This window comes from Thamnophis elegans, chromosome 7 (assembly GCF_009769535.1).
Source record: "Thamnophis elegans isolate rThaEle1 chromosome 7, rThaEle1.pri, whole genome shotgun sequence".
Taxonomy (NCBI): domain Eukaryota; kingdom Metazoa; phylum Chordata; class Lepidosauria; order Squamata; family Colubridae; genus Thamnophis; species Thamnophis elegans.
This window is the reverse complement of record NC_045547.1, coordinates 26,976,004-26,994,760: the sequence shown is the minus strand read 5'-3', so window position 1 is coordinate 26,994,760 and position 18,757 is coordinate 26,976,004. Positions and strand designations below refer to the sequence as shown.

General features: G+C 35.1%; 1 protein-coding gene across 2 annotated transcripts in view; it reads left to right on the top strand.

The window, feature by feature from the left end:
• LARGE1 (LARGE xylosyl- and glucuronyltransferase 1) overlaps window positions 1–18,757 on the top strand; it is a 355,590-nt gene that overhangs the window by 80,456 nt on the left and 256,377 nt on the right. For both annotated transcript variants that reach the window (XM_032221402.1, XM_032221401.1), the window contains one exon: window positions 9,560–9,743. In XM_032221402.1, coding sequence (XP_032077293.1) covers window positions 9,638–9,743 — 106 coding nt within the window. In that variant the 5' untranslated portion in view covers window positions 9,560–9,637. The remainder of the gene's footprint in view (window positions 1–9,559; window positions 9,744–18,757) is intronic.

Sequence of the window (18,757 nt, the reverse complement as noted above, 5' to 3'; positions counted from 1 at the left end):
CAAATGTGTTAAGATAAGGAGAATGCAGTTCTATCTATCTATCTATCTATCTATCTATCTATCTATCTATCTATCTATCTATCTACCTACCTACCTACCTACCTACCTACCTACCTACCTACCTACCTACCTACTACCTACCTACCTACCTACCTACCTACCTACCTACCTACCTATCTATACCTACCTATCTACCTATACCTACCTATCTACCTATCTACCTATCTACCTACCTACCTAACTAACTACCTAACTAACTAACTAACTAACTAACTAACTAACTAACTAACTAACTAACTACCTGAAAGAATATCTGCAGGGGTAGTAAGAAAGGGCAGGACCTCAATCAAATTTTAACTGCCAGTAAATTAATAGTTAAGTTAGATTAAATCATTCCACTTACATTTTTGAATACAGCTATTGTAATATTCTTTTTAAAATCCCCACATCTGTTAGTGATATGAAACCATAATGTTTCTCTTCTTGTTTAAATAATAAAGCTTTCTTATTTCCTAATCAAATCTGAGGGAGGAGAAATAGAAACTCTGTAATGGTGTAATGGTGTCATAAAAGATATTATATAAATAGGATAAAACAGTTGCTTCAATCATAGAGTACTTCTTAATTTAACTTATCCATTATTGTCTGTCTTGTATTGTGGAGTTCTTGGTGCACTTTGAGCTTGATTGTTTGCAGGCAGAAATTTCATTATTCACTAAGTAACATCTTCAATGCTAGAAGGGAGTGAAGCTTACTCTTTGTTTATATACAGTAGCTTTGCTCTGACAGTGTTCGCGAGGATGCAGTTTATTCCTTGGTTGTTCCTTGATTATGCTATTGTCTACTTCTTGATTGCCTAAGTTGTTAGTTTCTTGATCAGGGTATTGTTTATTTGGTGTATTAAAAAACACTTCTTTCTAGCACTGAAGATATTAGCTAGTCAGGTAACAAAACATCTGCAAGCAAATAATCAAGCTCAGAGAGCATCAAAAGTCCACAGTCCAACCCCGAGCTACATGTATTCACTTCTAGTGGTGTATTATGCTGATAATTCATAAGTTGATGAGTTGAAAAAACAGACCATTTATGTTTTACTTGAGGATGACCGAGATGACCAACTTATATGTACTTACATGGAGATACAGATAGCTCAGTAGTTAAAGATGTTGAGCATGCCAGCTGAAAAGATGACAGTCCAGGTTTGAAATCTGAGTGTGGGGCAAGCTCCAGTTACTTTTCTCAATCCCGGCCCACCTAGCAGTTTGAAAGTGGATTGCACTCCTCTGAAAGGATCAGCATTTGAAGACAGTTTTGAATCTAACAATGCCAATAGTTATCCAAATCTTCGATAGGTAGGATGAGTATAATTTGCTCCAAACACCATGAATAGAGCAGAATAGTCACACTATATAAAACCACTACTAACAAGCTACAGTGTTCTGCTTCATAGCATGGAACAATGAAATATTTATTTTCACAGCACAAAGTTTAAATGGTGAAACTTGCTACCAGAAGTAGCAAGTAGATGGCTGCCAAAGTGAATCACTTTGAAAAATCAGAAAATTTCAGTGGTGGGTTTCTGTCAAGATGGGTGTAAATGACTTCTAGAGTCATAAAAATATCATTCACAACACTAGCATCTGGGGCACATGAAAGTATTTTCAGTTATATAACTTTCTGAGTGTTTGGTATGTTTGTATATGACCATCGGTTGCCTAAAGAGCACAGTGTAAAGAAAGAAAGGAATGCCCTCAAGTTAAGTCAATTCTTGGTCCTGGACCCATACAGCTTTAGAGACATTATTTATTTATTTTTATTCTTCCTTTATTATAGAATTTTATTTATTTATTTATGTATTATAGAAATAGTTTGATATTGTCTTTTTTTCAGGATGCATTTTTAACTTTCCAGCTTAGCCTACATTCCTGCACTGGCTTTGTTTAGCTTTTGAGATAAGCCATGGTTGGTTACCATTTGCTTAATCAAAAGTAAAAAATGGTAGCTTTTAATTGCTTAGTCAGTCAATTTACACATACACTTTGTTTGCCTTTTCTTTAAAACATTGCAACACTTATTCACCACTGTTAACAAAATACCATAGTTGTAATTAGAATGAGTCAAGATGTTTAGAAAGGGTATATACTCAACACTCTATGAGGATTACAATTTGCAGGAATTGGATATGTCTAGTTTAATGGAAAAAAAGGACTAGGGGTGACATGATAGCAGTGTTCCCACAAAGAAGAGGGAAATTATCTCCAAATTACCTGAAGTTGGACAAGAAGCAATGGATGGAAACTAATCAAGGAGAGAAGGAAACTAGAAATAAGGAGAAATTTCCTGACAGAACAATTAATCAGTGGAACAGCTTGCTTCCAGAAGTTGTGAATGCTCCAACAATGGAAGTTTTTAAGAAAACCATTTGTCTGCAATGGTATAGGATTTCCTGCTTGACCAGGGATTAGACGACATCTAATCTAGATTAGACACTAAGATCCCTTTCAACTCCGTTACTTTGTTATGGACTAGACACTTACATTTCAAATTAGTAATATTGAGTATAAAGGAGAATATTTCAGGGTAGAAAAACATATTACATATGGGTATGGAGAGAAACAAACTGTTGAGTACAAGCTAGAAATTGAAAAGACTTTATGTCTTCTATCCATTGTATATGCAGAAAGAGGAGGGAGGGAAAGAAATCTCACTTTCCTTTTTTAAAAAACTTTTTTTGTTGACAAAATCTAATTCATTCAGATTCAGAATTGACTTATTCTTGTGCATCCCAATTTATTTTTCTGACAGGTTAATTTTGTTGCTGTAATTGGACATCCTACATGCAGATTTCTTTTTGGCTCTGAGACCTTCATTTCTTTAGTCAGCTGTCAAATGATTTTGTTGAAGTCTGGATTTTTGCTAATTTTAAGAATGTTTGAAAAGAGAACACTGGACTGTCTTCAGACTAGGTATATTAAAATCTGAAATCCTAAGGATATATCAGTACAAACGATCAAAAAATTATAGAGATAGAAGAAACACCTTGGGCCAGTAAATCCAACTCTTTTCTTCAGGCAGGAATTCGAATTAAATCATTCATGAGAGATGGTTGCTTAGCATTTGCTGGATCACAAAATTTGAAGGACAAGCCATTCCCTTTATGGATGACCTGTGCTTCTGCTTTTACTTCCTCCTGTAACATTAAACCAGATTTTTCTTTCCTGTCAGATAACACCATTATTTTATACCAAACCATGAATGGTGACACAATGGTTAGAATGAAGTATTGCAGGCTACTTCTGCCCACAGACTGGAGTTTGATCCTCATGTGGCTAGAGCTTAACTTAGCCTTCAGTCCTTCCAAGGTCCGTAAAATGGGCATCCAGATTGTTGGGGGCAATATGCTGACATTGTAAATAGCTTTGAGAGTGCTGTAAAGTACTATGGAGCAGTATATAAGTCTAAGTGCTTATTGCTATTGCTATTTTGGGATGCGGGAGAGTCTGTGGCCTTCTCTGTGATGTCATTCAGGTACTAGAATTATGCTATTATATCATTCTCAGTCTTCTCTTTTCAGAGACAGACATACAAAGTAATTTCCATTCCTGATTACCCATGTGTCCTTTTTCTAAACTTCAGGTACTTAAACATAGAACTGGACACAATACTTGAATTGGTGTTTAATCAATACAAAATAAACAGCTATTTTTCATTGCAGTTGGGCGGGTGTAATAAATTCAAATAAATACATTTCTTCTCTCAATGTCTTATAAAATAGCTTTCCATCAGTATGTTTAGTTTGTAATCAATTATTCCAATAATTGTAATCATTTCCCCCCTAAATGTATGGCAGTATAATATAATAACTATATCATCCTAGATCTGTATATTTTATTTCTGTTTCCTATCTAAAGAGCTTTGCATACCTCACTATGAACTTTGCTACTTTAAAAGCCGATTTTACTCATTTCATTAGTTATATTTCTTTGAGAATAAGGAAACCTTCAACTTTCAAAAAACAATTGACTCCAAAATTTATGTTGCAATTTGATAAGCTTTCACACTTCATCAATTCATTAATGTTAAAACAGGGACCAGAACTGAACTTTATAATACCTTGTTCCCTTCCTCAGTTTTACAAAGAACCAACCACTGATGAGTACTCTTGAAATACAATTTTTGATCCAATTGTATAGCTCCTAAATTGTCACACCACCCGGTCCCTGTTTATTAATTGGTAATGAAAGTGTCATGGCATTCGTGTTAGTTGTTTGCTAAGAGAAGAATGGTATGCTTAGAGCATTCCCGCAATATGTTAAGGAAATTATCCAATCAAAACGTGAGCTAAGGTTAGTTTAGCAAGACCTACTTTTGATAAATCTGTGCTGACAGCTGGTAATTACTACATTGAGTTTAAAGCACTTAACAGATCAATCGCCTTAGGATCTACTCTAGAATCCTCCTAGATATTGATGTCAGGCTGTTGGGTAGTTTAGTTCTCTATTTTATCTTGGAATGGTTTTTGACTAAACATTCCTATTTGGTGTCAACACTCAGAGTACAGGTAGTCCTTGACTTATGACCACAATTGGGACCGCAAAATTTGTTGCTAAGCAGTGCGGTTATTAAGTGATGTAAGACTTGACCACATGTAATTTTGCAAATCTCTTTGTCATGCCATTAAATGAATTACCATGGTTGTTTAGCAAGACATCACATGACCACAGCTTGCAGCCTTTCCTGCCAACTTCCCATTGACTTTGCTTGTCAGAGGACCGCTGGGAGAATTGTAAATGGCAATGATGTGTAGGATATTGCGATTTCCATAAATGTGAGCCATTGCCAAGCACTCGGATCATGACCAAGTGATGGTTATAGTTTTTTTTCCAAGTGATGGTTATACTTTTTTCCAACCCCTTCATAATTTTGAACAGTTGCTAAATAAATGGTCATAAGTACCTACTATATTTTTTTTTCTAACCAATTATATATCAGCTAGTAAAAGGTAATCCAGATCCATTGGAATGATTTTATGCTAAAGAGATTTTATACTGTTTCTGGGATACAGTTGGTTAATTAGAATTCTGTATTTAGTTATTAACTTAGGGAAATCTCCTTTCTAACACTTCTAAACTATGATTTTAAAAGTAGTTTCTGCTGGACACAACAGAGAACAGCTTCACATCCTGTATTTAGTATAAAAGCAAATCATCTGAACAGGTATGATTATATTCATTGTATGACAGCTCTGCAATTATGGTTTCTTAAAAAAGTTTTTAATGGAAAGAAGCCTTGCTTAGCATTTTGGTACTGTCTTAAGATTTAATAGAGAAAAGTTTCTTCGATTTAAATTATTAAAGGATTCCAATCAGCAGGCTGCTTTTTATAAATCAAAGCGGTAGTTATCTACAAATATTAGAGAGATTTGTAGATAACTGTCCCAAATCAAGGGATTACAGATTTGTGTGTGTGTGTGTGTGTGTGTGTGTGTAGAATTTCATCCTTCAGTGTTAGCTATACTGTAATAGTCAGTTTGCAAATGAGATTTTATTGATCTTCACAAAATGTATACAATCTTCAATTTAAGAACTGTATACACACAGTTTGGAGGTTATGTAATACCATTTTTTTAAATACAGCTGTAGGCTGTGAAATGACCATTGCCTTCCTAATTGCATTGTGCTCTGCTAAATAATACATACACTGTTGGATTGTGGCACTTCAATTTGCTTTCTGTCTTTAAATTTATAAAGAATTTAAAATATAAGGAAAGAATAAACTCCACTCTGGTTGAGGTTCTATGGTTTCTCAAAAGAGTTTAAATGATATTTGGAGATATGTATTTTTTCCTCTCTCTTTTTCTTCTGAGAGAATAGAAACACAGCATTATAAGACAAAAATACACGAAAAATCATAAGCTTAGACCCCCAAATTTATGTTATCTATCTTGCTGCTATAAATGGACAAGATGGAACATGCTATGGACGAGTTATATTTATGTTGAAAACTGCTAAAAGCCCTATGAATGCTCATTTGAAAATGTAAGCCAAATTTTCAATGTGAGAAGAGTTTTTGCATATCAGAATTATAAATTTCCAGATGACATCTTCCATTTGTGAATTGTCTTGGCCTGAATATACTTATATGAAAATTGAATTTCATCAGTATGTCTTTTAAAAACTTTATTGTGATTCTTTATGTCACTGCAGCTAATGTTTAATTGGTTCAGCCCTGAAATGATTCAGCTGTAAAGATTATCTTCCTTGACTTCTTTGTGACTTTGTCTTTTTTTTTGGTACCTCTTTTTTATTCTGTAAAAATGGAATATATTTAAAATTTGAAATCAAGCCTGTTTCTCCTTATTTCCTCACATTTGTCTTGTAATCTCAGGAGTGATGTATGTCACCTGGTTAGAACAGTTAAGGAATTAGCTAAAGTTCCTTAAAATTGTGACTAGTATATTTTCTGTAGAACTAATAGTAAGAGTGCTAGCTGTTCATAGATTTCTAACTAACATTCTATAGTTTGTATGTTAACGCAATTCATCAATCAGGCAGTCAAATCATCATTATCGGTTATAGCATATTATATAACATGTTTAAAATTCATTGCTTTTATAATACACAAGTCATTATTATTCTTTACTATTTCCTTTTTAAAAGGATAATTGATATTCCTATTTTTGATAAGTAGGAATAAGACTTCTATAAGAGATTTTGTGAAAATTAATTAATGTATTTACAATTAACTGAAATTTGCATCTCCCATTTTTATGTTGCTGTTCTTGAGTGGTGGAAAATAGAATCCAGTTATATGACAGTGATTGTGCTGCTTGTTAACATTATTCCTGTTATCTTCAGCACTGAAGTTTTAAGGAAATTTGGAGCCAGCTTTATACTGTTATTATTAATTAAAAATATCACCTTCAGCCAAAAGGAATAGGCATCAATGCATAATTTTTTCACATATTTCTTTTTTCTAAATTAAAATTTAAATATTTACACTCACAGAAAATTAGAAATAACATATACTTATAATTTCTATTCCTGCAATGAAGTGAATGTTACACAGCATAGTAAACATATCATAATAACAGATGAATGCAGTATTACTTGTTTTTCCATGTGAAAATTAGACAAATAAAACATAGTTACTGATGAAAAAAGGGGAATAAAGTCTACTAAAAATGTTTATGGTTATGTGCAGCATCTCTCCCTCCTCCCTCTACACACACAGACACAGACACAGACACACACAAACACACACATACACACACACAAACAAACAAACAAACAAACTGAATCATACAATTGGCTACTCCTAATTTTGAATGTGTATTCAAAATTAGTATTACAAATTTTGCTGCATTTTCCAATTGCAGTATTAAAACTTTCTTTTATAAAGGAAAGTGCTGTGTGATTCTCTGACAATGGTATAGAGATTAAATGGAACAAAAGAGGTATTTGTTAAATATTAGATTAATTATTTAAGTTCTCTATGGAACTTTAGCACTACTAAATCTTTGCTTTCCAAAGCTGTGCTCATTGTATATATCTCAGTGCTTAAGATTTTTAATTATAGTTTTGAATCTAAACTTGTGAATAAGAGAATGCACTTTCCTTTTTGTGTGAGAATGCTTCAATTGTGATATCTCATTGTATATCTTGAAAGATAATAGTTATATTACTAATTGAATCATAACATTTTGATTTGGTCTAGCTCTTGCCTTCAGATTCTTGAAGAAAGGAAATAATAATGAATTTTACTTAGCAAGAATAATTAGGTTATTACTGATGAGTGAAATGCAAAATCTTTCTCTGTCTTTAAATCATTTGTTGCTAAATATTTGCAGTTTTTCTTTATCAATCTGGGGTTGGTATAACATGCTATGAAATCTTAATGGAGATTATATTATCATTTAATTATGAGTATTGTAATTAAGGACATGTGAAAGAAATGTGCTGCATGCCTTGATTAATATTATTTATTTCATTAAAGTCATTAGACAAGGGTAGTGATCTAACTTTAGCCATAGGAGATAACTTCAAAATAGCCAGTGGACAATATCCCCCTTGCTGATTTTTGGTTTTTTCCCTTACTGTTCTTGATACCATTTTTGAAATTATTCCACTTTGTTTGATTTAACCCCCAAATCCACTTTGTCTAATACAAAAATGAAATTAATTTATTTTTAAACTCATATTTCCTTGAAGAGGTTGCTTTATTTCTTCAATGTATACAACTGAATGTGAAATTAACAATAACAGAAACTCTGTATCACTTTCATATATTATTTTGACCACTGCCATTTTTAGAAAACAAGAGGAATGTTAAAGCTAGGAATTTAAAACATAGAAGTTTAACCAAGAAAGCTTTGTGCCAAATTTCTTTTAATCCAAGTTTCTTTATTCATCAAGCTAGTGATGATAGGAAATAATGCTAAGAATGAAGTCATATCTATTCAATTTCAAAGCCATTTTGCAACTACCATATTTTTCACTCCATAAGATGCACTCCCCCCCAAAAAAAAGTGGGTGAAAAGGGTGCCAGTCGTTTGGTGAATAGCAGCTGGACGGTGGTGGTGGGCTCCTTTAACAGTGTTGAAATTCGCCTCTTCTGTCTTTGTCATTGCCCGCCTCTTCTGTCTGTTTTCCTCAGTGCAGGAGTCAATAGGCAGAGCTGGCACATGAGAGGACACCTATTTGGGGTCCTCTCAGGCTCTGCCCGATTTTTTTTCTTGTTTTTGTCGTCCAAACCTAGGTTTGTCTTACAGTCTGGTGCATCTTATGGAGTGAAAAATATGCTGTATAGCAGCCATTCGACTTCATTGCTAAGTGACACGCAGGAATAATCTTGACAAGAATACAGCTAAGGTTCTTTCTACATGTCCCATATGTTTGTCACCTCTTACTGTCATTTACAGACATTCACAAGGTTACTTACACACTGGAAAGTGGTGAAATAAAATGGCTTTTGTGGGAAAATATTATTATTCCTGCTAAGTCCTCGACTTGCTACCGGTCCTAAAGTCCCTGACTTACGACTGGCAGCCAGCAACAGCCTAGCTGCGCCTGATTGGCTAAGACGTGGCTGGCTGAGTGCGAGCTGCCAGAGGCACTCCCATTGGTCGCCCTACTTGACAGCTCACTATAAATAGCTGTCAAGCAGGGCAAGGTGCTGAATCTTATCTGTACATAGTTGCCTGTTGGTGTTTCAATAAAATAGCTGTTCGCTCACCTCAGCCACCTCACGTCTCGTCTTTCCCTCCGAACTTTCAACAATTCCCATTACTGTTCACTATAGTTTCTGTTTCTTTATTGTTGTTTTAAATAAAACATATGTGGTATCTGAGCTGGTATCATACACTATTGATTTATGTTCTTTCATCATGCACGTAAGGCACAGATTTACAGTTTATCTTTTACAGTGTATTGACTTTGGTTTTGCAGCATGCACGGCTGTTTTTTAATCTTAGTTTTTCAGGGGCTATGAAAAAGTCTGATCTTTTTGAAGTGAGAAAGTGCTAAGTGGCATAGATGACATTGCTTTCTCTTGCTTTCAGATAATATGTGGGAGACTATGGACTCCATGCTTCCGACATAGGAACAGGACCACGTTGGGAAGCTTCACTTCAGAGAGAATGCTGGGAATTTGCAGAGGGCGACGGAAATTCCTGGCTGCCTCTCTGACTCTGCTTTTCGTTCCTGCTATAACCTGGATTTACCTGTTTGCCGGCAGCTTTGAAGGTAAGAAAGAAAACCTGCTTGATGTTAGAGTCTGGGGATTGGTGAGTTCAAGAATTTTCATCAATGTCACTTCAGATCTAGTAGCCTTGAGGCAGATTGGATGAAGTTGTTTCCTCTCCTGTTTTCCTCATCTCCCAAGGGACTAGGAAGAGGAGGCAAACTGTCTTTGCATAGCTGTGACACTGTCAATATCTATATTCTTGATCATCAGGTTGGTCCACTCCTGTGGGTGTACCTGTTACTAGAACTAAAATATACATTGATTTATTAACAGCTTAGACTGATTTTTCTCCAACTGACAATTTGAACAAGTATTTCAGCAATTAACTCTGAAGCTTTGAAAGGAAGATATGATATCTGTACATTTCTGCCTTATTTACTTATGCATTTATGTGTGTACACAGCTGCCTCTGTAAAGACAGTTTTCAGAACGGATGGCAATGTAGTTGAAAGCAATCTGCATGAGTTTTTGATATAAACATTGTGCATTAGACGTAGTTCTTTATGTCTTTATTTTTAGTAATTTTCAAGGGAACAGCTGTATTTTTATTATTATAATTTATTTAGTTTTAATGCTCAAAAAAGCTCAACCAAAGCTGTCATGCCATAGGAAATATCCTTTCATGTTTGAATGATTTCTTATTTCCTGTATTAAGCTTTTACAATTGCTTAGTGATTTTTTTGTTTTGGTTTTTTAATGAACTTCAGAAAAATGGTTTAGCTTAATGTGAGCATTTTTATTTTACGAACCGTAGCTTCCCCACAAATACTCCATTCCTTTTCTTCTTTCCTTGGCCACTGGACTTGTTAATAGCCCTTAATGAGTTGAGAGGTTTTTCCTTTAAAATCCTATTCCCCAGATTCTTCCAATTTTTTTTTCATAAATGAATTAGCCATTTTAACACTGTAAGAAACAACCTATGAAATCAGATCAGGGGCCAGTCTAAGCCATAATATTTGATTTATTCCTATATTGTTCCAGAAGATATTTGAAAATTAATTTTCGTCAATGGTGCTTTGCTGAACAAATTTTAACTTGTTATTTTTAGTACCTAGAGCATGAAATCTTGGATTTTACTGTTTCATTAATTATAACATTGATTTTTCTTTTCTGTTATAACAAATTCTATAAGTTACTGAGAATTATTAGGTTTTGGGCAGTGGATAAATTTCATTGATAAATAAATAAATAAATAATGCTCTCTTAATACTGTAGTTTCTAAAAGAATAATTTTTGAGCCTTCCATAACTTACTTCAAAATGTAAGAACTCAAGTATATCTTTAAGAAACCTAAATAAATTGGCTATACAGTGATAAGGCGATTTGTAAATAGAGTAGAGCTAGGCAGTTTTGATGAAAGAAAAAATATTTTTGATCACACACATCAAAAAAATAACACACACATACACACGTTTATGTTTTAATGACATATAATTGATGTTAATAAATAGCTACTTATTTCTACTGCTAATAATATACCTGAGAAGAAAAATGCTATATTCAAGTTTCGTTGTCTAAGCAGTAAAGGGAGTGAAATTATATAGCAAGTGCCTACAATTCCCAGGTTAGTGAGAATTATTACTAAAAAAAAAGATCTTGAGAAAATAACTAAATATCCATTAACTTAGAAATGCAAGAAAATAAGCCCGTAATTTAAATCCTGAACCAGTGAAAAGATGTGTACTCTAATTGCTCTATATTGCTATTGCCAGCCCTGTAGTTGTATTTTTTATTTCATATTATTATTATTATTATTATTATTATTATTATTATTATTATTATTATTATTCAATTGTATCACAGCGGCCAGTTGTTTCGCCGGATTTGGCATTGGTTACTAGTCGGGCCCCACCCAGGGGCCTAGGACGTCGTAACGTATTTTCGTAATATGCGTGCAGTTCCAAGCAGTGCGGCTTTTTGCATTTGACTGATGGTGATTTTGTCAATTTTTATCTGTTTTAAATGTAATTCCAGTGCTTTTGGAATACCACCCAGTGTGCCAATTACCATTGGAATTATCACTGCTGGTTTGTGCCATAGTCGTTGAATTTTGATTTTTAAGTCCTGGTATCTTGTGATTATTATTATTATTATCATTATTAAATTTATATGGCCACCCATTTCACGAATATGACTTTGTGTGGTATACAATTAATTAAATAATTAAAAATTACCTTTTAAACCCTTAACAATTACAAGAAAATATTAAGCAAAACCATGGGAGAATAAATTCAAGGTCTTACATGTAATAAACTATTTCATGGGCTTCCCATTTCCATGGTATCCTCAAGCTTGTTGACAAAACCAGGTTTTACAGGATTTCCAGAAAATCAGTAAGGTCATCCTCAATTTTGCTTCAGAGGATGGGGATGATGATGTTCCACAGGAGAGCTGCCATAGTTCAGAAATGCCATCATCTTGGGTGATGGAACTCCAGAGCAGATGAGATCTCTAACATGCTCCTTCTGCCGGACCTGATGTAAGAGGGAGAGTTAGTCCCTCAAATAAACCATCCCATCCCATGTAAGACTTTAAAGATCAAAAAGGGAAACCACAAAAATGAAGAAAAGGAAAAAAGAAGCAGTGTTTATAAACATATAAATGAGTATGAGTTTTCAAACAGAGTATTAAACTCTGACCACACAAACTAATATTGATCAGTCTTTTCATTATGGTAATAACAGGTCATAAGCAGAGATCAAAAACGTCATCAGTTCATGATTGTACGTTGAGTGACGTTGATTTGCCATTATAAAATAATAAATTGTTTCAGGATCCAGTCTGGGTTGGTCACTGAGATCAAAGGTTTAGTCTTTTGAGTTTTTGAACTTGTGCTGGAGCCCATCCTCAAAGCTCCAGCATGAGTCCAAAACCTTGGAAAATTAAACCTCAGGTCCTGGTGATCCAGATTGGATCCTGCAACATTATCCTGGGACACCCCCCCCCCTCACACACAGACTCTTAGCATATTTAAATCTTATTCTTTCCAAAGACATATTACCAAATATACGGTTATTACATGAAAATTATTGTATGAAGATAATGAAAAAACTAATCAGTATTAGTGTGGTCAGAGTTTAATAATCTCATATTTATTTATAAAAATATAAACACTGCTTCCTTTTTTCCTTTTTTCCATTTTTACGGTTTCCTTTTTGACCTTTAACGCCCTACATGGAATATAACAATAGACGGGCAAGTGTGTGTGTGTGTGTGTGTGTGTGTGTGTATCACACACACATACACCTGTAATCATTTTACACTTCAGCATAACATCCAATAAGGAAGCCTCCTAACTGTGTGTCAGTATAATGCATAGCTGTTCTAATTGCTGAGAGATGTGTAACATTATGTTGGTTTCTAAGATAGTTTCTGTATTAGAAATTCTAGCTTTCATAAATGAATAGAATGAGTTTTGGCTAAAATTTGGTTTCTTCTGCCCTATTGGATAGAATATGCCAGATCTAATTTCTACTGCCTTCATCATTAGCATGGAATTCTGATGTGACAGACTAGTAATGGAATGTAACGTACACTGCTGTATCTTATCAAAGATGCCATTCAGGAGATTGTGTGAAAGCCTCAGTTGGTTGTGGGTAGTTGAGATCAGCATGGTAATGACTTTGGCATATGGAAAATTGAAATTGAGAATCTAAAAGAAGTAAAAAATTAAAATCATGAAGTAATTGCATCTCTGTGAAACTAAAATAACAGTGATGGCGTAATAGAACTGAATGAAGGTTGTCTGATCTTCTGTTATGAAGTTGGTGAATCCATGCAAGAAATGAATTGTCTGATTGTTAGAGATAAAAAGGTTGATCCATCATGTGTCTACTTTGCAAAAATTAATTCCATTTAGAAAGAATAAAAAATAAAAAGGAATATCCTAGTGCTTTTAGAGACTTTCAGTTGGACTCCTGAATATACTTTCTGGTTTTCTGTCCTAATGCAGGACAGAATGTAAAATTATGTAATTTCAGGACCTTCCAGGACCTTGGAAGTTCTACTTCCAAGAAAGGTTACTCATGGCCAGAGAGACATAAAAAAGAATACTCAAGTCAGAACAGACAATGAACAACTTATACATCAGCAATCGTGCTTTGAGGAACAAAGGTGACCAGTCACATAGAATTGCAAGTAACAGACTTACCTTTCATAATTAAGTTGTCATGCAGACGTAATAGAAGTTATAACCAACCTGCTCTTATAGAACCGGTCCTATTTATGAGACTTACGATTACATATTATGAACCAGGAATCATTCTGGAATCTAGCCATATACAATAATGATAATAAATTAATGAACTGCGATGTTCCATAAGTGTCTCCAGGTTAATTGAGTCAAAAACCTTAATTCAACTACTGCTTATCCAACTTGATCTGACCACAAAATCATCCAGGCATGCTGGATATTCTTACTGAACCATAATTCCCAGATGCCTTCCCTTGAAAATGAGCACTTTTATAATGCCTTGCTTATTCAGCCTGGTGACAATAATGTTTAGAGAGGCTGTGAAATCACATCTCAGTCTTGAATAGAGAATCTTAGGCTAGAGTGATTGACTCTGGCATCAGTCCCGTGCTTTGGTTTGACTGATGTGGAGAGAGCTAGATGGATGGGATTGTCTGACTCCTCTTTTTCCTCTGAGGAGTCTAACATGGACTAGTTTCATGATATTGAAATGATATTGTAGACTCAGAAAAAGTTAAAAAAAAACGATAGGCAAAATTATCCATTCTTCTATTAATAAAAAGATACCACTTAGGAAAAAAAAAGCAATCAGCAAAGCTCATGCATAGTTTAGATAAAAAGAATAAATAAAATAGGTTTTTTTCTGTCTTAATGTTAGAATCCAGGTACAGTACATCCAATGAAATTGAATGATGGGAGATGATAAAGAGGATCTCTGTTCTAAATAATGTGTGCTGAAAACTATGAATTTCTACATTGTAAAATATATTGCAGTCACCAACCTGAGTAATTTCAAAGGGAGCTTAAACAGATGCAAGGAGGATAAGAATTTTAATAGCTAACAGTCATAGTGGCTACATATTGACTTCAGGATCAAAGGCTGGGTGCATTTCAACAAAAATGCGAACAGGAGGATGCTAGTGTATATACATCCTATTTGTTCATTCTTCCTAGATATTTCTAGAACAGAATTGTGGTTCAAATAGGCTTTTGGTTTAAGCCAGCATTGATAGCTCATTTTATTTTCTGTCCAGAATTTCCTGCCAGCTATTTCTACCGAGGATCCAAATTATACAGTTATGATAAGAAAAGGATAGAAACTTCTGCTTGAGAGAGCCCTCAAGGGAAAAAAAAAACATAGATACTCTCTGTAAAAAAAAAATCACAAGCTTAATAGCAATCAATTTAAGCAAAAGCAATGAATTACCGAGCATCAAAGAAAATCTAGTGGGGTGAGGGAGGAGAGGTTTGAATCATGCTGGTCTCCCTTTCTAGTTCCAATAAAGAAAGTCAGGCATGATCAAAGCAGGCACTGTCTTTTAGAAAGTGTAGGTATGGTAAACAAAGACATGGTAAAAGGAACAGAAAAAACAATTGCTACCAACCTGCCTTCCATTGAAGACCTATATATTGCTGTGAAAATAACTACACAGTTGTACATACATACATACATACATACATACATACATACATACATACAATGACAATAAAGTATTCTTATTAAGCTACAGACCCCTCACATCCTGGACATAAATTGTTTCAATTTATACTCTCAAAACGATGCTATAGAACACTGCACACCAGAACAACTAGATACAAGGTCATTTTTCCCCAAATGCAATCGCTCTGCTATATAACTAATTCCCACAACACTGTCATATTACCTACTAAGATTGTATTATTATAATTCTTCTCTTCCATCCTAGTACTTATATCTTCCTACTTATGACTAGGTTTAGGTTTTTTTAGGTTTTATTAAACACTTATAGGCCGCCCTTTTCCCTGAGGGGACTCAGGGCGGCTTACAATAATGAGGGAGGGGAGTGCAAAACAAGACATAAAAGAAAATGTGAGTAAAAATAATTAACAATAAAAGCACAACATTCACTCGGCATTCGGGCAGGGAGAGAGTAAAGTCCTATCCCCAGGCCTGACGGGATAGCCAGATCTTAAGGGCCGTGCGGAAGGCCTGGACGGTGGTGAGGGTGCGGATCTCCACGGGGAGATTGTTCCGTAGTGTCGGAGCTGCAACTGAGAAGGCTCTCCTCCGCGTAGTCGCCAGTCGGCACTGACTGGCGGATGGAATTCGGAGGAGGCCTACCCTGTGCGACCTGATGGGACGCAGGGAGGTAATTGGCAGAAGGCGGTCTCTCATGTTGCTTGTATCTTTAAATTTTATATTGTTTTATTTGTTTCCTAGTATAATTTAATGCTTATTAGTAACCAGTGACTATTACTAAGTGCTTATCTTATTATTCTTGATGAATATATTCTATTTTTCCTTATGGACATTGAAAGCATATGCAGCAAAGACAAATTTCTTGTGTATCAATCATACTTGGCCAATAAAGAATTCTATTCTAAAAGGAGCAGCAAGAAATATAAGCTTAAACAGTTTCATGTTTGTCTGTTATGCTGAAGTCCTCATTTATTAAAATGATGAAGAATGTTATTCCTGCAATTTTGTAAAACCTCTTTTTTCTACAAAAGAGCTGTGGCCTCTTATAAGTAGTATCCAAGATCTGTAATATGGTCAAATCTATCCTTTTTGAAGGACCCTGCGTGTAATATTAAATGATTCTTGCCTGATTTTTCCATCTCAGACTTCTGTGAAGATAAGAGAAGATTTTTTTTCTCTTTCTTAGGATGGTGGCATGTTGGGTAGACACAGAATAGAGGGCACAGAATTGACCCAAGAGACAGAATCTGGTTGCATGGAAACAATAGTATAAAAGCAATCTTCAGTCCCAAAAATCTTACATTCAGGTATGTTGTTGTTAGTTGCGAAGTCATGTTTGACCCATCGCAACCCCATGAACAATGTTCCTCCAGGCTTTCCTATCCTCTACCATCCTTTGGAGTCCATTTAAGCTCATGCCTACCGCTTCAGTGACTACCTTCAGCCACCTCATTCTCTGTCGTCCCATTCTTCTTTTGCCCTTAATCTTTCCCAGCATTAGGCTCTTCTCCAGTGAGTCCTTCCTTCTCATTAGGTGGCCAAAGTATTTGAGTTTCATCTTCAGTATCTGGCTTTCTAAAGAGCAGTCAGAGTTGATCTCCTCTAGAACTGAGCAGTTTGATCGCCTTGCAGTCCAAGGGATTCACAGAAGTCTTCTCCAGCACCATAGTTCAAAAGCCTCAATTCTTTGGCGCCCAGCCTTTCTTATGGTCCAACTTTCACAGCCATACATTGCAACTGGGAAAACCATAGCCTTGACTAAACACACTTTTGTTGGCAGGGTGATGTTTCTGTTTTTTAGTATGCTGTCTAGATTTGCCATAGCTTTCCTCCCCAGGAGCAAGCGTCTTTTAATTTCTTGGCTGCACTCCACATTTGCAATGATCTTGGAGCCCAGGAAAACAAAGTCTGTTATTACCTGCATTTCTTCCCCATCTGTTTGTCAGGAATTGAGAGGGCTGGACCTTAGTTTTCTTAATGTTGAGTTTCAAGCCAACGTTTCCACTCTCCTTTTTTACCCGCATCAAGAGGCTCTTTACTTCCTCTTCACTTTTTGCCATTAGAGTGGTATCATCTGCACATCTGAAGTTGTTGATATTTCTCCTTGCAATCTTAATTCCAATTTCAAGTATAGATAATCCGATCTTTCAATTCCTTGAGGCAGTTACCAGTCTGAAACTTGTCACTCAACAGGAAGCTGAATCTTGAGTGAGTGGAAAGTAGATTACAATAAAATAATGCTGAGATTGTAGCAGTGTGAGATTTGTCTAGGTTTGAATCTCCTGCCTATTGAACTATAAATTTAAACTGCTGCAGCTTCATGGCTGAAATATACTTTGCATGGAGAAAAAAACCACAGCTCTTAACATCTTCATGAAAAGCTGAGGAAGATTCCTTTCTGATGTTTCCAATGAGCTGCTGTTTGTTTGGGTTAAATTGTCAAAAATGTTTGAGAATGATCTTTGGGAAACTATCCAGGTTTTAGATTTTTTTTAAATAGCAGTAGACTTATATACCGCTTCATAGGGCTTTCAGCCCTCTCTAAGCGGTTTACAGAGAGTCAGCATATTGCCCCCAACAATCTGGGTCCTCATTTTACCCACCTCGGAAGGATGGAAGGCTGAGTCAACCCTGAGCCGGTGAGATTTGAACCGCTGAACTGCTGATCTAGCAGTAGCCTGCAGTGCTGCATTTAACCACTGCGCCACCTTGGCTCTAAATGAATTGATACGTCTTCTTGTTTATTTTTAATGTTAATAACCTGATTGGTTTACTTTATTTTCATGTAGTCAGAAACTGAAGCAATAAATATCTAAAATACCCAATAAATATTTTCACTTTTAAAAAACAAACTTTTGTTGAATGTTGGGTAAATATATGGACAAACCTATTTTGTCAGTTAAAGCTTGGAGTGGGAGGAAAGGTATCTGCTTTTGAATGATAGACATCCACTTACAATTACCAGCATGCTATTTTGTATCTTTGGCCAGTATTACAATTAATTCAATATCATCATTCAGTTGAGTTCCGCTATGTCTTCTGTCAGCATAGTTTGAAATCTATTTTCAATGAAAGCACTGGATGGGATAATAAGAGATAGGTAGGATAATAAGTGAAAACAAGCAGCTCTATAATTATTTTCCTTGATTAGAATATACCACTTTAATGAACTTCTAAATGTGAATTATGATCAGAACTTCACCAGAATCTTGATCATAAATTTGTTCATCAGAATAAAACAAGGATTACCTCCCAAATAAACTTGCATTTTTGCAATATAACCTGGCAACATTATGCTCATCATTCATTTTTCATTTGCTCTAATAGCACATTTTAAGGAGGCTTCTATCTTTCAACCTATT